At 39.7% G+C, this 15,204-nt stretch overlaps 1 protein-coding gene across 1 annotated transcript in view; it reads right to left on the bottom strand.

The window, feature by feature from the left end:
* Dock4 (dedicator of cytokinesis 4) overlaps window positions 1-15,204 on the bottom strand; it is a 411,722-nt gene that overhangs the window by 67,008 nt on the left and 329,510 nt on the right. The window contains exons 28-30 of the mRNA XM_028768807.1: window positions 5,855-5,930; window positions 3,952-4,052; window positions 3,527-3,585 (exon numbers count right to left, since the gene is read on the bottom strand). Coding sequence (XP_028624640.1) covers window positions 3,527-3,585; window positions 3,952-4,052; window positions 5,855-5,930 — 236 coding nt within the window. The remainder of the gene's footprint in view (window positions 1-3,526; window positions 3,586-3,951; window positions 4,053-5,854; window positions 5,931-15,204) is intronic.

Below are 15,204 nucleotides of genomic sequence, written 5' to 3'. Positions count from 1 at the left end.
ACACTACATCTCTGCACAGCTTCTGAGTACATAGGCAGAAGGGAAAAGCTCAGAGAGGAAATACAACATAAACTCAAATCAGTCTGCCTTTAGGGCCTTCTCAAGGTGAGTTAGTAGATAAAGGCTGAGACACTATGTGCCAACTTTGTTTTTTTTTTGTTTTGTTTTTTTTGGTTGTTGTTGCTTTTTTTCCTTCCTGTTTTAAACGATGTATTTGTTAATTTATTTTACTGTACTGCTCAGAATTAAATCCAATGCTAAGAAACGTTGTGTCAACTGAGCTACGAGCCTTGTCCTAAAATAATGTCTTGAAATACATGCCTATTAGTATAGTTTTCTTGATTTTGTGTCTCTCATTTATTCAGTTGTTAAATAGGCCAGTTATTAAATTGTTGCCTGGTACATTCTTCCAACTTCGCTTTTAATCTTCCCTGAGCCTGGCATTCCTTGACTTCTATAGTGGAGGTCACTTCTACTTATTTATCCATCACTATTTGCTTGAGCATCTTTTAGTCTCTTACAGAAATATCTTTACCATTTATGGATATTTCATAACCTACTTTTGTCCTTTTAAAAAATTCCCATGTACTCACAATGCAGACAAAACTAAAACAAATCTCACACTAACACTGTCCAGCTGCTATCGCAGTTAGAATTTTCACTAATTTGTTTTACTACCATGCTGCCTAACATTTTTCTCTAAAGAATTCTAAAGCAAGCCTGACACATATTGTACTAGTGCACCAATCAAAACGTATCTGTATTAGATACACAGTCACAATGCCTCTATCATGGAAGCACAGTCACACATTAATTTTTTTTAAATTAATTAAAAACACAACCAATACCCAAACTTCCCGATGGTCCTGAAACATGCAATGTATAGCTTTCCATTTGGGCTACAATTCAAACAAGGCCCACAGACTACACTCTACAACTATACCTTTCTTCAGACAGTGAGAAGTCAGAGAGCAGCCACGCTTGTGTCTTTATTACGCAGGAAGGCTTCAGAGTAGCCTTACTGCTGAAAATACACTCTCAGGAGTTCAGAACATGCAAATCCAGATGGGCCCCCAAACATTGACCATCCAATCCCCACTGAGCCAGCAATGGTTATACCAGCAGCAGCAGCACATCACTTCCACGACTCCTGTAAACCACAGGGTTTGCATACAGTCCCTTATCTAGCCTCAGCCATGTGGTCTGACTTGGAAGTACTTAAGATATCTGCTACTCCAACTGCCAGAGTTTTATGTTTATGTACAGTGAGCAGCCTGATGGGGGAGTATTGATTTTTATACAGTGGTTACAAGATACTATGTTTACAAATGTTGATCATAGAACACACTTTATGTTTAGGAAGGATGTGCATTCACCTAAAAACAGAAAGTGAAAACTTAAATTTGCAGCAAAATGAGGACCACATGTGCAGCAAGCTGCCAAGGGCTAACCTCCTCAGACCACCCTACTCTTCTAAGAGAACACGTGGACAAAATTTGAGGAGTAATACATAACTTTCTCTTTCTCTTGACAGAATAATTTTTATTCCTTTAATTTATGAAATAAAAATATTGAGGAATAACACATTTAAGAAAAGGTGTTCATGCCAGCCTGGTCTACAGAGTGAGTTCAAGGACAGCCAGAGCTATACAGAGAAACCTTGTCTTGAAAAACCAAAAAAAAAAAAAAAAAAAAAAAAAAAAAAAAAAAAAAATGGGTGTTCACTTATTATCAGTTGGTCCTTATTCAAAGTAAGTTATCAAAACCTCAATGTGATATTACTGTGCATCCACTAGTTATGTAGAAATTGGAACCCCAGTGCTCTGGCAATGGGGATCTGAAACAGGACAAAAGCTATGCAACAAGTGTGCCAGTTCCTCAAAAAAAAAAATCAAAATACACTTAAGACAAGGTCCAACAATTTTGTTTCTGAGCTTTTGCCGATGAGAAAGAAAGCAGGACCTTGAGAGTCCCCTGGATGCCACATTCATAACAGCATCAGTTGTAACACCCAAGGTTTGAGCAATCCATATATCCATGGACAGAGAGGCAAGGAGAAGCACAGTCATAGCAGTGGAATCTCATGGACCCTCGAAAGGGAGGGAAGCTCTGACCCCTACATGTACCAAGCATGAAACTTAAGGTCATTCTTCTGAAAGAGGCAAGTCAGCGGCAGGAAGACAAAGGCTGGACTATCTCACATGCATGAAGTGGCAAGTACAGACAACTCAGATAGAAAGCTGAGGTGGAGGGGTGATGGGAGTTTTCATTCAGTGGTTATGATTTTTATTAGCCTAGAAAGAGTTAGGTTTTCTTAGTGGATTTTTCAAACAAAACTTGTTCTTGTTGCCTCGGTCCCACTTCCTTCACCACTCTTCCTTCCCTTGCTCTGCCTCACCCCAGGCCTTTTTTCCTACAGTGACTGTTTTCCAGGAGTTCTGGAGATGATGCTGGTTAGGCTGACTGGCAATATGAACATAGTACTACTCAAACAGTGAGAGATAGTTAAGGCTGAAAAATTTATGAGATTCCAGCATAGACATCTCATTCTGTGTTTTAGCAAAATCTAGAGACAATCACAGGATCTTATTTTTCAGATGCTAACTTATTTTATTTTTCTGGACTCAGCAGCAAGTATTTATGAATAACAAAGCTCCCCACATTGCTGTGCATATTTGAAGGACATACAAATTTTGGACAAAAATCATTCTGTATCCTCCTATTTCTAAGTTGTGCTTCAATGAGCCCCCCCCCACCCCCCAAATAAGGAACTCTTAGGTCATTACATAGTCAAATGTCGATCCCTTGAATAAGTTCCATGGGATTCAAATGTAGTTAATGATATAGAAAGTATAAAATTAATATGCCAAATTAAATGTTATGAATCTCTAAAAAGAAATTTTATGCCAATGAAATTTTGAACAGTTTATTTGCCAAATATTATTCTGTCTGTGCAGGCAGACCTGTGCCATCAATTTGCTGGGATAATATGCTTTCTACACTGTGGCAGATTAACACAATTGGATCTAACAGTCTCTTAGCAACTGCAAATGCTTTTAAAGGCCTCTGGTGATATTCTTTATGATGCAGATCAATGGCTTGAAAGGTATTTTAGAATGATGATGGTTAAGGCAATCTTTCACAAAGTTTAATCCAAATTTAGCATGATTCATAGCTTCCTTTCAGAGTTGTAAAAGTTTTGTGGGGTTATAGTTTCAAATTCTGGAAGGTTAGTTCATTGCTAGCGAATGTTCAAGGGATTGAGCACTGCTAGACAATGTTCAAGGGATATTAGATCTCAAAACTTATTGCTAATAAGGAAAAAAGTAAATGTATTGTGATGGTTTGCAAACAGATACCAGTGTGAAGACTTAACCTCATTCACTGCCACAATGATGTCAGTTTCTGGAGATAGCTTTTGTGTGTGATAGAGACAAATGCTGCCACTGATGAACAGCCCTTCTGTGTACGGAAAGGTCAGGAGATGAGCCGGACCATGGAGGGGGCTTCACTTCTCATCACTTACCTAGGTTTTGCCACATGCTAAAAATTTCACAACCCATGGTGACACGCATATCACCATACCTGAAATGGAAAAAAAAAATCAAAACTGATGTAATTTCCAGAACAAAGTACTTTCGTTCTGTAGGATACAGTGTGTCATTCTGAATTAAAGGCAAGAGATGTGAAGTACAGATAGGTAGTAAACATGTGTTGGTGACCTTAAATAAAATACCCCAATAAAGTCATAACTTTTGGTTTCTATAATAATATTGAATCCTGAAGACACCACAAGAAAAGGTATTAATAAGTTCAAAGATATTGAAAATTTCCTGAAAACCCCACTCTAACAATTGCTTCACTACTCGTCCTTTCCAGCTGTGAGCGTTCTGACTTGTGAACTGGAACCAAGCATCCTTAGAAGCGCACCCTTTCATCCTCTGTACTTACTTTTCCAGCACCTTCTTCTTTTTGGAAGGTGTGAACATCTCCAGCTGCAGACACAACTGGTTTATAAAAATGACAGCGAGGTAAAAGTAGGAATCCCAGATCTAAAACAAGAACAAGATCTTTTAAATCCCATTGGGCTAGAGAAACAGACATCACACGAGTCGATAGAATAGCTGACCTTGGCTTTAGAGGCAATCAAGGGAAGAGAGTGGACTAGGTAGCAGCCACAGCTAGCTATAAATGCATGGGGTGACACACTCTTGAACTTTTCTGCAATAAAATTAAAAAAATACTCTCTCGCTATTGCTTAACATCTGAAGCCCAGAGGCATGAGCTCTCTGGCGTAGCTAAAGGACAAATGCTTTCTTCGGATGACCTTACTCTGAGCATCTCCAGGTAGCTTAGGTATCTCATGCCTGTGTGGATTAATTTTTGGAGCTTCTTTTGATGAACAACTTTAAAAAATGCACCTGTATCTCTGTAAGTGCTAATTGCTTTAAATTCACATTGTATCTTAAAATTCCCTACCCAGACAATTTTTTGAGTCATAAATTTTCTTATGCCACAGAGAGAAAGAAAAAAGAAAGACATCAGAATAAAATTTCCAGAAATAAACACCAGAAACCATGTAGGACATATGGACTAAAACTATGTCTCCAGTGATGTCACATTAAAGGATAGCTAAATAACTACAAGAAACAGAGCAAGAGCTATCTGCCATGTGTATAGAGGTCTGACAAATAAAGCGGGAACGTGATAGAAACCCCAAACTAAACCGATTCTTCAAAAATATGTATAAAAGGGGTGTTGGATTCCCTTGGCTAAAGTTAAAGTCCACCCAACGTGGGTGCTGGGAATCGAACATGGTTAAGAGCAGCAAGCACTCTTAACTGTTGTAATCTCTCCAGCCACTCCACTAATAATATTTATCCAAGGAAATCTAGGCATAGGGCAATTTTAATTTTGCAAGGATGTCCATTTAAAGGACAATTTACAAGGAGAAAGTAGTGGAAGAATATAAATGTCAAAAGGCAGAGGCCTGGGGATGTAGCAGGTAGACAAAGTTGCTTGTTAAGCTATGATGACGTGTTACCTATGTCATAGATATAATATATCGAAATTTCAGTCAAGTTTCTATTGTTCTTGAGATGTTTGGGATTTTTGTTTGTTTAACTGAACCCAGGGTTAGTTCATGCATGGCAGGCAAGAGTACTTAAAACTTTTATTGCATTTATGTTTTCTGTATTTTCTAGTTGTCAAATCTTACTAAAATGTTTAATGTTAAACATATTTAAAAAAAAAAACAGGAAACAAAGATACCAAATTAGAACCATTACTGAGAAAGGAAGGCCCAGCAGGCACTTGGTCTATATATACACTGTTGCTTTGCTATTTGATTTTTAAAAAAGATTAAGTCATCTAGGATAGGCAGACATGCAGGAAGATCACCAGTCACATTACTGATGGACTGAGAATCCTGCCTGAAAGACTTGTATTAAGGTTTCATAGTTTTCCCCATTTTACTCCAAAAATTCAATGCTAGGGAAGTGTTCATTTCTTCCTTTATAAACTTTAAAAAGCAAAACTCTCCAAAACTCTGAAATAAGACTAAAATGACTTAAAAACATGTATGAGATCCTTTTTGTTGTACATTGGAATGGTACAAAAAAGTACAATAATTAAAATTTGTGGTAACAGGTTCAGCCAATCTTTTAAGCACAATGACTTTCGTCAGGCTGATATGTGTTATAGCAATGCAAACTTGTTGGCAAATATAATAAAAACGGTGCCAACACTATGCACAGTTGAAACTAACATTCTCAGGAACACAAGTGAGGTGCCTCTCTAAAATACAGCACAGATCTTTCAGTCCAAGCCAGACAGTCATAGAGCAGATACTGACCTTATAATCAAAGTTTTCATTTAAGAAGTTCTTACGGAGTGCATCAGAGAGGTACAGAACTGTTGTAATGATAACGCTAGTGATTAAAAAAAAAACACAATTAGAGCTGAAGTTGCACATTAGTGAAAATCAGTTAGTAGATAAGAGTAAAACACATTTAAGATAAAAGAAAATCTCCTCCAGGAAGCATGTGGATTAAAAAAGGAAACAAACTAAAACAGAGAAAAAAACCTATTAAGAAATCTATTAGAGAACCAGTTTCTTCCTAAAACGATACACAGGAAGATTTATAAATTCAAATAATTCATACACACACATATACTCACATATTAATGTTTTGTGACCATTTAAAATTAGTTTCCAAACAAGGAAAAATTACTTGATGTAAGCATAACTGTACTTGATTATCATGAATGACAGAGAGCCTAAAGATGCAATGGATAAACAGTATAGATGATAGATGATAGAGAGTATTATGTCTTTATTAGCCACCATCTCTCTTCCCCATGTAAGGTGTTAGATGGCACAGAAGGACCATGGAAGGCAGAGTCATAGCAATGTAAAAGTAACTTTCATTTGCCAGAGATAATTGGCATCTCAGAGACTTACTGTTGTATTAGTTCACCCTTTCTAGTTCTTTCTGAACTCTGGCTGGCTGGTTCAACTCAGCTGTTGAGATCCAAACTCTTCTTCAAGATCACTGATTTAATCTGGCTTCTCTTAGCTTCTGACTGAATTGTTCTGCCTGGACTCATACTAACTTTGGCAATATGTTCTAATTTTCTGGATCCTTCTCATTCTCTGGCTTCTGTCTTCACTTGTGTCTAGCTTGTTCTTTCTGCAACCTGTCTCTATCAAACTGTCTTGGTGAAACTGGCCCCGCACCCCACCCTCTCTGCTGCTCTTAAACAGTCTCTTTTTCTTGCCTGCTCTCATGAGAGTTGGACATATCCTCCTATCTCTGACTCATTCTGTCAAATCTTTCTCTGATTTGTCACTTGGCTGCCACTCAATTAGACATCACTTTCAAACATGGCTGCTTCCTTACAAAAATTAACTTTACCTTCAATATTAGGAATTAAAGGTGTGGACTAAGGGCATGTCTGTATTCCAGCTAGCGGGATTAAAGGTATGTAACATGTCTGCTTTCTAGTAAGATCACATAGACCTAGAAGGTCTTTAGGTGTGATTCCCCTGCCAGACCAGCCATGTTGCTGGATTAAAATTCCTCTATACAGGAGGCCAGACTAACCCTAAAGAAGCAATTTCTTAAGTGTCTATAACTCCATAAAACAGAAGGTCACAGCCACTCCAAGAAAGAGGCATCTCCCTCGGGCAGAACAACACAGAGATAGCCCTATATTCTTAGATAAGCATGGAACTCCTAAATACAGCTATATATACCTTGCTTGGGAATTTAAGAAAGAAGGACTTGGTAAATATTCTTACCTAGGTCTGAACAGAGTTGTGTAATTTGTTCAAAAATCTATTCATATTGGTAGCCAGCAGAGTACACATTTAAACTTGAAGGTGTCTGTAATTGTTTAACTTAATGGTGAGACAAGCCAGCACTTTAACTATTATAAAGTGAGCATCAGTGTACAAATGGTTGAATTCTATAATTGTTTTGGTCTTTTCTTAGGTGAATATGCTGTATTAGGTTTGATGAAGCCTCACCTCTCATCATGAAAGTCAGAATTGAAGAGATAAAGGGAAGAGTAAAATAAAATACCCTACCAACTTTACTCCTTGGTTATGCTACTGGAAAAAATACAGAGTAGAAGAATACTTATTATTATTAATTGGCATACTATTGATAGTCTCTGAAGGATACAACGGCTCATTATATAATGGAACATTCACCATACACCTTTTTCACCATACAGGGAAACATTTACAAGGCCAATGGTTGAATGGTTGAGGGAGAAAGAAAGGAAAACAGAACCACTATTTTTCCGAGCACCCAAAGGGGCCCTGTTTACACACATACATATACATTTTTGAACAAATCATCATACTTTTCAAAGAGTCTTGTTACCAAAGTTAAGTGTAAGAAAACCCAGTAAGATTGAGAATTGCGATCTCACCTCCCCATGGTAGATATCATAAGCCAGTTTCACATTAGAGAGAGGAAGTGCCTCAGATGATGGGATAAAGGTGGTTGTTTGCATAGATCTTCCCCAAAACAATGACAATAAATAAAGAAACCATTGAAGTTCCCCAAAAGATTTTGCCATGTGACTGTAAAGCTTTATTATCAGAAGATGAAAATGCTGTCAGGTAAGAAGAAGCTCTTCCCCCATCACTTAGATCACTGGGATTCTACGTTTAATGAGGGAAGGTTTGGAGGCCAGAGGTGCAGCTTGATAGCAGTGTGTGTGCTTAGCCATCACAAGGGCTGACATTCAATCAGTCAGGCAAATAAATGAACTCCAAAAATTAAACCAGCCAAAATAAGTAAAACGTGTACTCTGTGTTTGCACACAGGCGTTGCACATATGCAGGAGTCAGAGTAGAATGTCAACTGTTTTTATCTATCACTCCAATTCTATTCCCTTGAGAAAAGGTCTCTCACTGGAGACCTAGGCCCTGGAAAGAGAATGGCTAATTCAAATTTCCAGTCAAGAAAAACAATTCCATAGAAGGATTATAACAGATAATACTCATGGTGGCTTGAGCTACATGTACCGATAAACATGGAACCTCTTTATTTTATTTTTTTGAGACAAGGTTTCTCTGTATAGCCCGGGCTGTCCTGGAACTCACTCTGTAGACCAGGCTGGCCTCGAACTCAGAAATCTGTCTGCCTCTGCCTCCCAAATGCTGGGATTAAAGGCGTGCACCACCACCGCCCGGCCAACACGGAACCTCTTGGTTCTAGAACCACTGGTGTTTTAAAATCACACACAGCTGGGCCTTCCCTCTGGAGACTATAATATGCACAGGATGTCTGGCTTTGCAGAGCTCCCAGGGTATTTTTGGTGCACCTGGAATAGAGAGCCACCATTCTAGACCGATGCTTCTCATACTTCAGTGGGTACCTGGTAACCTACTTACCATTCAGACAATGAGTCAGGCAGTCTGGAGTAGTTCTTGGAAGTCTGGATCTCTAATAAGCTCCAAGTGATGGCAATGCTCTTGTCTATAAAGCATCCTTAGAAGAACAACGCTCTAGAGCAGTGGTTCTCAACCTTTCTGATGTTACAAACCTTTAGTTCCTCATGTTGCCGTGACCCACAACCATGAAGTTATTGTTAGTACTTTATAACTGTACTTTTGCTACTGTTATGAATCGTAATGTAAATATCTGATATGTGACCCCCATGTGATCCTCAGATTGAGAAAAGCAGCTCAACAAATTCTGCTTCTGCATGCTCCTATCTGTGGGGTTTCAGTAGTCTTAGGGTGCAGTGCAGCATATAGTCCTATTGCTAAGACTGATGATCTTGGACACTTATCAGTGCTGTCTTCTCCTGGAACATAAGCACAGGGTTCAGGCTTCTCCGTGAGGAAAATACAAAATGCTGAGGGAATACCATGCTACCAAATAAAAACTATGAAATACAAACCAAGACATAACCAACTATACTTTCACAGAATGTAACTTCATTAATTGCCCCATTTAATATTTATGTAATTTTAACTAAATTAAAAATGATAGGCTATCTCTTATACCTTTGTAAGAATTCCCAAATAAGTTCAAATGCTGATAGATACATTTTTTTTGTACTTAGTGAAGGTATCTAATATGGCATATGGATCTGTTTAGTGTGTTTAGTATGATAGAGAACCCTAAAGCAGGACTTCTCAAGGCTAGAAAGCTCTTAGAAAGAATCTACTTCACATGCTTTCCAGTTATGTTTCTAAGCTCGTCAGAGGGGCTTGAACTCAGCACTGAGCCACAGCTCCCCAGCACAAAGGTCCCCAAGCCAGCCAAAGGAATTCAGATTTCATTGCTCCATTGTGCAGAATACTGTGGAGCTGAAGAAATGTCTTCACTTGTTCACTGTTATTTAAAACCATATTCTTTAAAACCACACTCTGGCTTCATTCTTTTCTTTAGTTCTGAGCATGGAAATATTTCTAATCTCAAATGCTCCAACCTCAATAGCTGAGAAAAGTTTGTGAATTGCTACCAAAATGGCCATATTATTGACTCAGACAATGTGGGCACAAGGACTGCCTTGACAATGACAATCTTCATGGGCACAGATCGAGGAAGAAAACTGGGCACAGGGAATAAAATGTACTTCTTTAGGTGTTCCAACTGTCTCTTCATTCTGTGATCAAGAATTATCTTCAATCAATAATATTCCCCAGTTTCTTGCTTCCTCACTCCACAGGAAATGTATCTCCTGGAATTTGTTCTTTCAAAAGTGCCTGTGACTGGGATCTGCTCAAGCATAAGCCCATGTCCAGCAACCACATGGAGACTAGGAGAAATCATGTAGACACAATGGTGTAGAGAAACTTAGCTACCAGCAATGGTGATTTCTTTTCTTCCTTTCTTTTTTCTTCTTTTCTTAAAGGCAGGGTACTACTACATAGTCCTGGCTGGCCTGGCACTCACTATGTAGACTAGCCTTGAAGTCATAGAGATCTGAATATCTCTCCCAAGTGCTGGACTCAAAGGTATGCACCACCATGCCCAGCTAATGTTGATGCTTATATATTAAAAACTAACAAAACAAAACTGGAACATAACTTCCCTCTAACCTGGAGTGTTACTTGGAGATAGCATAAATCAACAGTAAGATGCTTAGGGCAGACGAAAATCATAAGCGTTCATTGGGAATTAAATGAACACATCTAATCTGAGAGTTCTGAAACTCTAGAGTGGATGAGAATCATCTAAAGGACAGGAAGATACCAGCCCACATCACCACCTATGGCCTGGTGGGTATGTACTATGGCTGATATAGGAGATTTTGGTTCATATAACTGTCCTCTCTTACCTCAAGGATTGGTGTTACACACAGAAGACAGAGAGGGTGAGAATTAGTTCAGTGATGTGTAGGACCTGCCATGCCACTGTGCTTGAACTCAGACTGTGTAATAATTGCAGATGAGACTGAAATTACTCCAGCAGAGGTGACACAAGTGGAGGAGTCACAACATATCAGGAAACCAGGAAAAGAAGTGGCCTTGCCTTCACCAATGCAACAGAATGGACGAGGCAAAAGAAGCAAGAAGCTCTCTTGATCTCTCCCCTCAAGGAACTACAGCATCAGGCTTGAGGTTATGTCTCCATTTTAACCTTCTTGGCTCAAACCTTCTCAACAGCTCACAACTCACCAAGATATGCAGTGTGCAAGCAGATCTGCACAAATATTTGCAGTGACCATTTAAGTCTGGCACACCTACTAACATATATAGTTTTGGTGAAAAATCGGTGTCTTAGTCTTCTCTCTCACCTACTATACTTTAAAGATGTCCACATTAAATAAAATCATATGCTCTGCAGACCCTAAACTTTCCAGGACATTGCTTAACTCTGTTCTGCCATCCTACCTGTGACTGGACAAGCAGCCAGTGCTCTACTTTGATTCAGTCAGCACTACTCTAAGTGTGGTCAGCTTCCTTCATCTTAGGGAAGTCTTCAAACAAAACGGTGTGCATTGAATTGAACGGTACATGGCGGACTGATTTTTGGGTGCAAGGCTGTTGTAGATATTGAGGAGTTGGGACTGTTACACTTAGCAACAATGGATCCACTCCCACTTTCTAACCCATGTATACTGTACCTTTAATTAACCATTTTCCATAACACATCAACACGTATGCAGGTACTGAGGACAGTCCTATTAAGTCCACATACCCACTAGACTACTCGGCACCTTTTTTTTTTTTTTTAATTTTTTTTTTGGTTTTTCGAGACAGGGTTTCTCTGTGTAGCCCTGGCTGTCCTGGAACTCACTCTGTAGACCAGGCTGACCTCAAACTCAGAAATCTGTCTGCCTCTGCCTCCCAAGTGCTGGGATTAAAGGCGTGCGCCACCACCGCCCGGCACTACTCGGCATCTTAAAACAAGTCCTCATCCTCCTAACTCCTTCCAGAGATAGCAATATTTTCTTGGTTCCTGTTTATAGCAAAATCCTTCCAAAGATCTGTCTGTAATTGCTGTTTTCATTCCTTCACCAAGATCCGCTCCTGAATTCACTCTCATTGGGCTTCAGCTTTAATCTCTGCTACTGCAGGGAAATAGCATTTGTCAAGGTCGCTGGTACTGATAGCAGAGTGAGCTCCTACAGTTAATTGCTGGTCCACAGTTCTAGATTCTAATTCTTTAAGTATTTTCTTCCCAGGGTGTCAGGCCCCTGGCTGTCATCTTGCTTCAGTGGCTTCTCTGCATTGGCTCACTGCCTGACCTCTGAATTATGGCATGCCCTACCCTAAGGCATTTTCAGTGCATATATTTTCTTCCAAAGAGCTCTCATTCCATTCCCCAGCCTCAGATCCCTGCCATGGCTTCCCCACCATTTGGTCCACCTACTTCCTCTGTTGCATCTCCACTGGGATATCTAATAGCACCTTGCTTGCTTGTTTCCTACAGGGTTTCACTCAGTCCCCCAGGCTACCCTGGAATTCACTATGTAGTTCAGCCTCATCTTGCACTTGAGGCTATTTTCTTATTTCAGCATCCTTAGTACTGGAGCAACAAGCATCATACCTGGACACTAACTAACATCACCTTAGACTTACCTTTGCCACAGACTTCCTCTCTCCTCTCACTCCATGAGTACTTCCTCTCTCTGTATTCTCCACTTAACTGACTGGTACTATAACTGGTCCTTTTGCTCAGGCCCCAAACCTAAGGACCATTACTACTCATCTCTCTTCTCTTCAGCTCATATCCAGTCACCCACAGGCCTCCACTCATATCCAGTCATCCACAGGCCTCATCATCGTCATCTTTAAAATCAATCTTCAGACTACCTTCATTGCTACACACCTGTCCAAGCCACCACCTCTCATTTGGATGGCTGCAGCCAACTTCTGACGAACTCTTCCCAATTTCTGTCTTGGCTCTCTATTCACCAATAGTTGAGCCCTGTGTTCCCCTTCTAATCAACAAGTTCCTTGCTTCTCCTTGACGGGGCCACATTCCCTCTGATCACAGGGACGTCTGTGTACGTTACCTCTACTGATAGGAATAATTTCTCTTTGTTGTTTGCCCACTATCATCTACATTAGCTTTAGCTCAAGTTTCACATGTTCATGAAAGTCCCTTTTAAGGTCAGTCTGCAACAAAAGTAAGTCCCTTCAAAATTATTCCTACATACCTGAGTTCTTTATATTTTTAGCACTGGAACAAAACACTACAATATAAATGGGTTAGTGAATGGAGTGTTTTAAGGATGTTGGTTTAGATAAATTAGTTATTTGTGCTCCTTCACAGAGTGACCTAGCAAGCCACACACACACACACACACACACACACACACACACACACACAGAGAGAGAGAGACAGAGAGACAGACAGAGACAGACAGACAGACAGAGATATAGAGACAGAGATAATATCTGTATCTTTCATCCAAAATTTAAGTTGATTATTATATGTTGTGTGTGAAGCCAAAATACACACAAGGCAAACAAAACAAGGACCTAAGATTTCAAATGAAGATCTCAGCTTTTCTCAACAGATATGGGTGATGTAAGATTTATCTCCCAGAAACAATGCATAAAGCTCTGACTTTATTTTTATACTTTATTTCACAATGTGTATGGGAAGGAGGTGGAGAGAAACTTCTCTCAACGTGTCCTGTATTTTTGGTACTTAGTTTTCGGCATCCTTCTGTTCCTTCTTTCTTGGATGGAGGAGTGGTTATCCTCTCTAGAAACATCTACCAGGGACCTACAATGAGCACAGGGTAGCTGTGCAAAATGGAGGTAAAATTTCCTGTCTTAGCAGAACTGAGGCCTGGTATACCTGCTGTATTTCAAACTGTACATATAGGTGCAAATAAAGCAAAGCAAAACAATACCAAAGACCCCATACAAGGCATCTGGCATCCAGACCCAGCTTTTGGAGAATGCTGTGTAGAGCAGAAGAGGGATGAGATGGAGACCACATGGGGGGGGTACAGTTACAGGTTTTTGAGTCACATGATAAAGACAGCAATAAAGGACAGACATGCAAAAGACTTAGTATTGAGGGATAGGCTATTTGGTTGTGTTCAAGAGACAGGCAATAGTGACTTCTCAGCTAGGGCTTATGAAGGCAGGATCATAGGTTAAAAGGACTCTTTGAGAGGCCTTAATCAGGTGTCTGTCTAAGAAAGGTAAGACTATGGAAGGAAAAGCAGGTGGTGAGCTTTAAAGACACAGGTGCTCTTATAACCCAATGCAACAATTTAGCGAAATGCAACACTTTCAGTGTGCACACTTTCAAATATTTTCAATAACTTGAACATCTTTCAGAGACCATCTTTCCTTGCTTCCTTCCTTCTTTCCACCCCTCCCTCCCTACAGAGTTTTGCTGTGTAGCCCAGGTTGACTACAAACTCATAATCTTTTTGCCTCTAGCTTCCTGAGTGCTAGGATGATGGGTGTGTACCACCATGCCCAGCTCAGAAATACACTTTTCTATCAATAGGACTTAGGTGAAGATTAAGTAAAAATAATTTAGGGTATTTTTATGGACTGATTTCTATTTATAAACCAAGACATATCACATATGGTTTCCTAATTTGAATAGGAAGTGGCTATTATGAGCAAGAGGAACACAGAGGAGAGGATGAGACAGAAAGGGGCATGGAAGCAGTCTGTTCCAACTTAAGAGTCCTGGCCATTAGTGAGGCTGTGTAGGTAGCTATCCATCATTGCCATGAAGAAGCAGGTCCACACAGCTACCAGTACTAGCCTAAGTGACAATATGATCTTATTGTGTTTAGCAGGGGCTTGGGTTTACTGTGGGAGAAATCTTCATTCTAAATCTTAATTTAAAAAAAAATTACACATATCTCATCTCTAACCAAAATTGTTCTTATATGGTTAACACTGTCAATGAACATCTTGGATACTGTGTTTACAGAAAAATAGACTATATACTTCTTAGTCTGCTAGCCAGTAATGTGGCCATGAGAGCCCTATATAGGGGTCTTGATGTGAGATGGACAGAGAGTATTTAACATCAAAAGCCATACTGTTGCCATGGTTTCCAGCAAGCTCGAGCACAGAGCCTATGTACCTAAGAAAGAAAACGTTAGATTTATTTTCCTGCGATGGTCTGCCACTGAAACTTTTAACTGAAGCCAAATTTCTCTGCACGAGGCAAGCAGAATGACCAACGTGACTCTGCAGCTGTGGCTGCTGATGGCCTGTCCTCCTTGTTTGGCTCCCCAGAT

This window comes from Grammomys surdaster, unplaced genomic scaffold (genome assembly GCF_004785775.1).
Source record: "Grammomys surdaster isolate TR1022 unplaced genomic scaffold, NIH_TR_1.0 188, whole genome shotgun sequence".
Classification (NCBI taxonomy): Eukaryota; Metazoa; Chordata; class Mammalia; order Rodentia; family Muridae; genus Grammomys; species Grammomys surdaster.
Note: the sequence above shows the minus strand (reverse complement) of the source record. Positions and strands in the feature narration are given on the sequence as shown.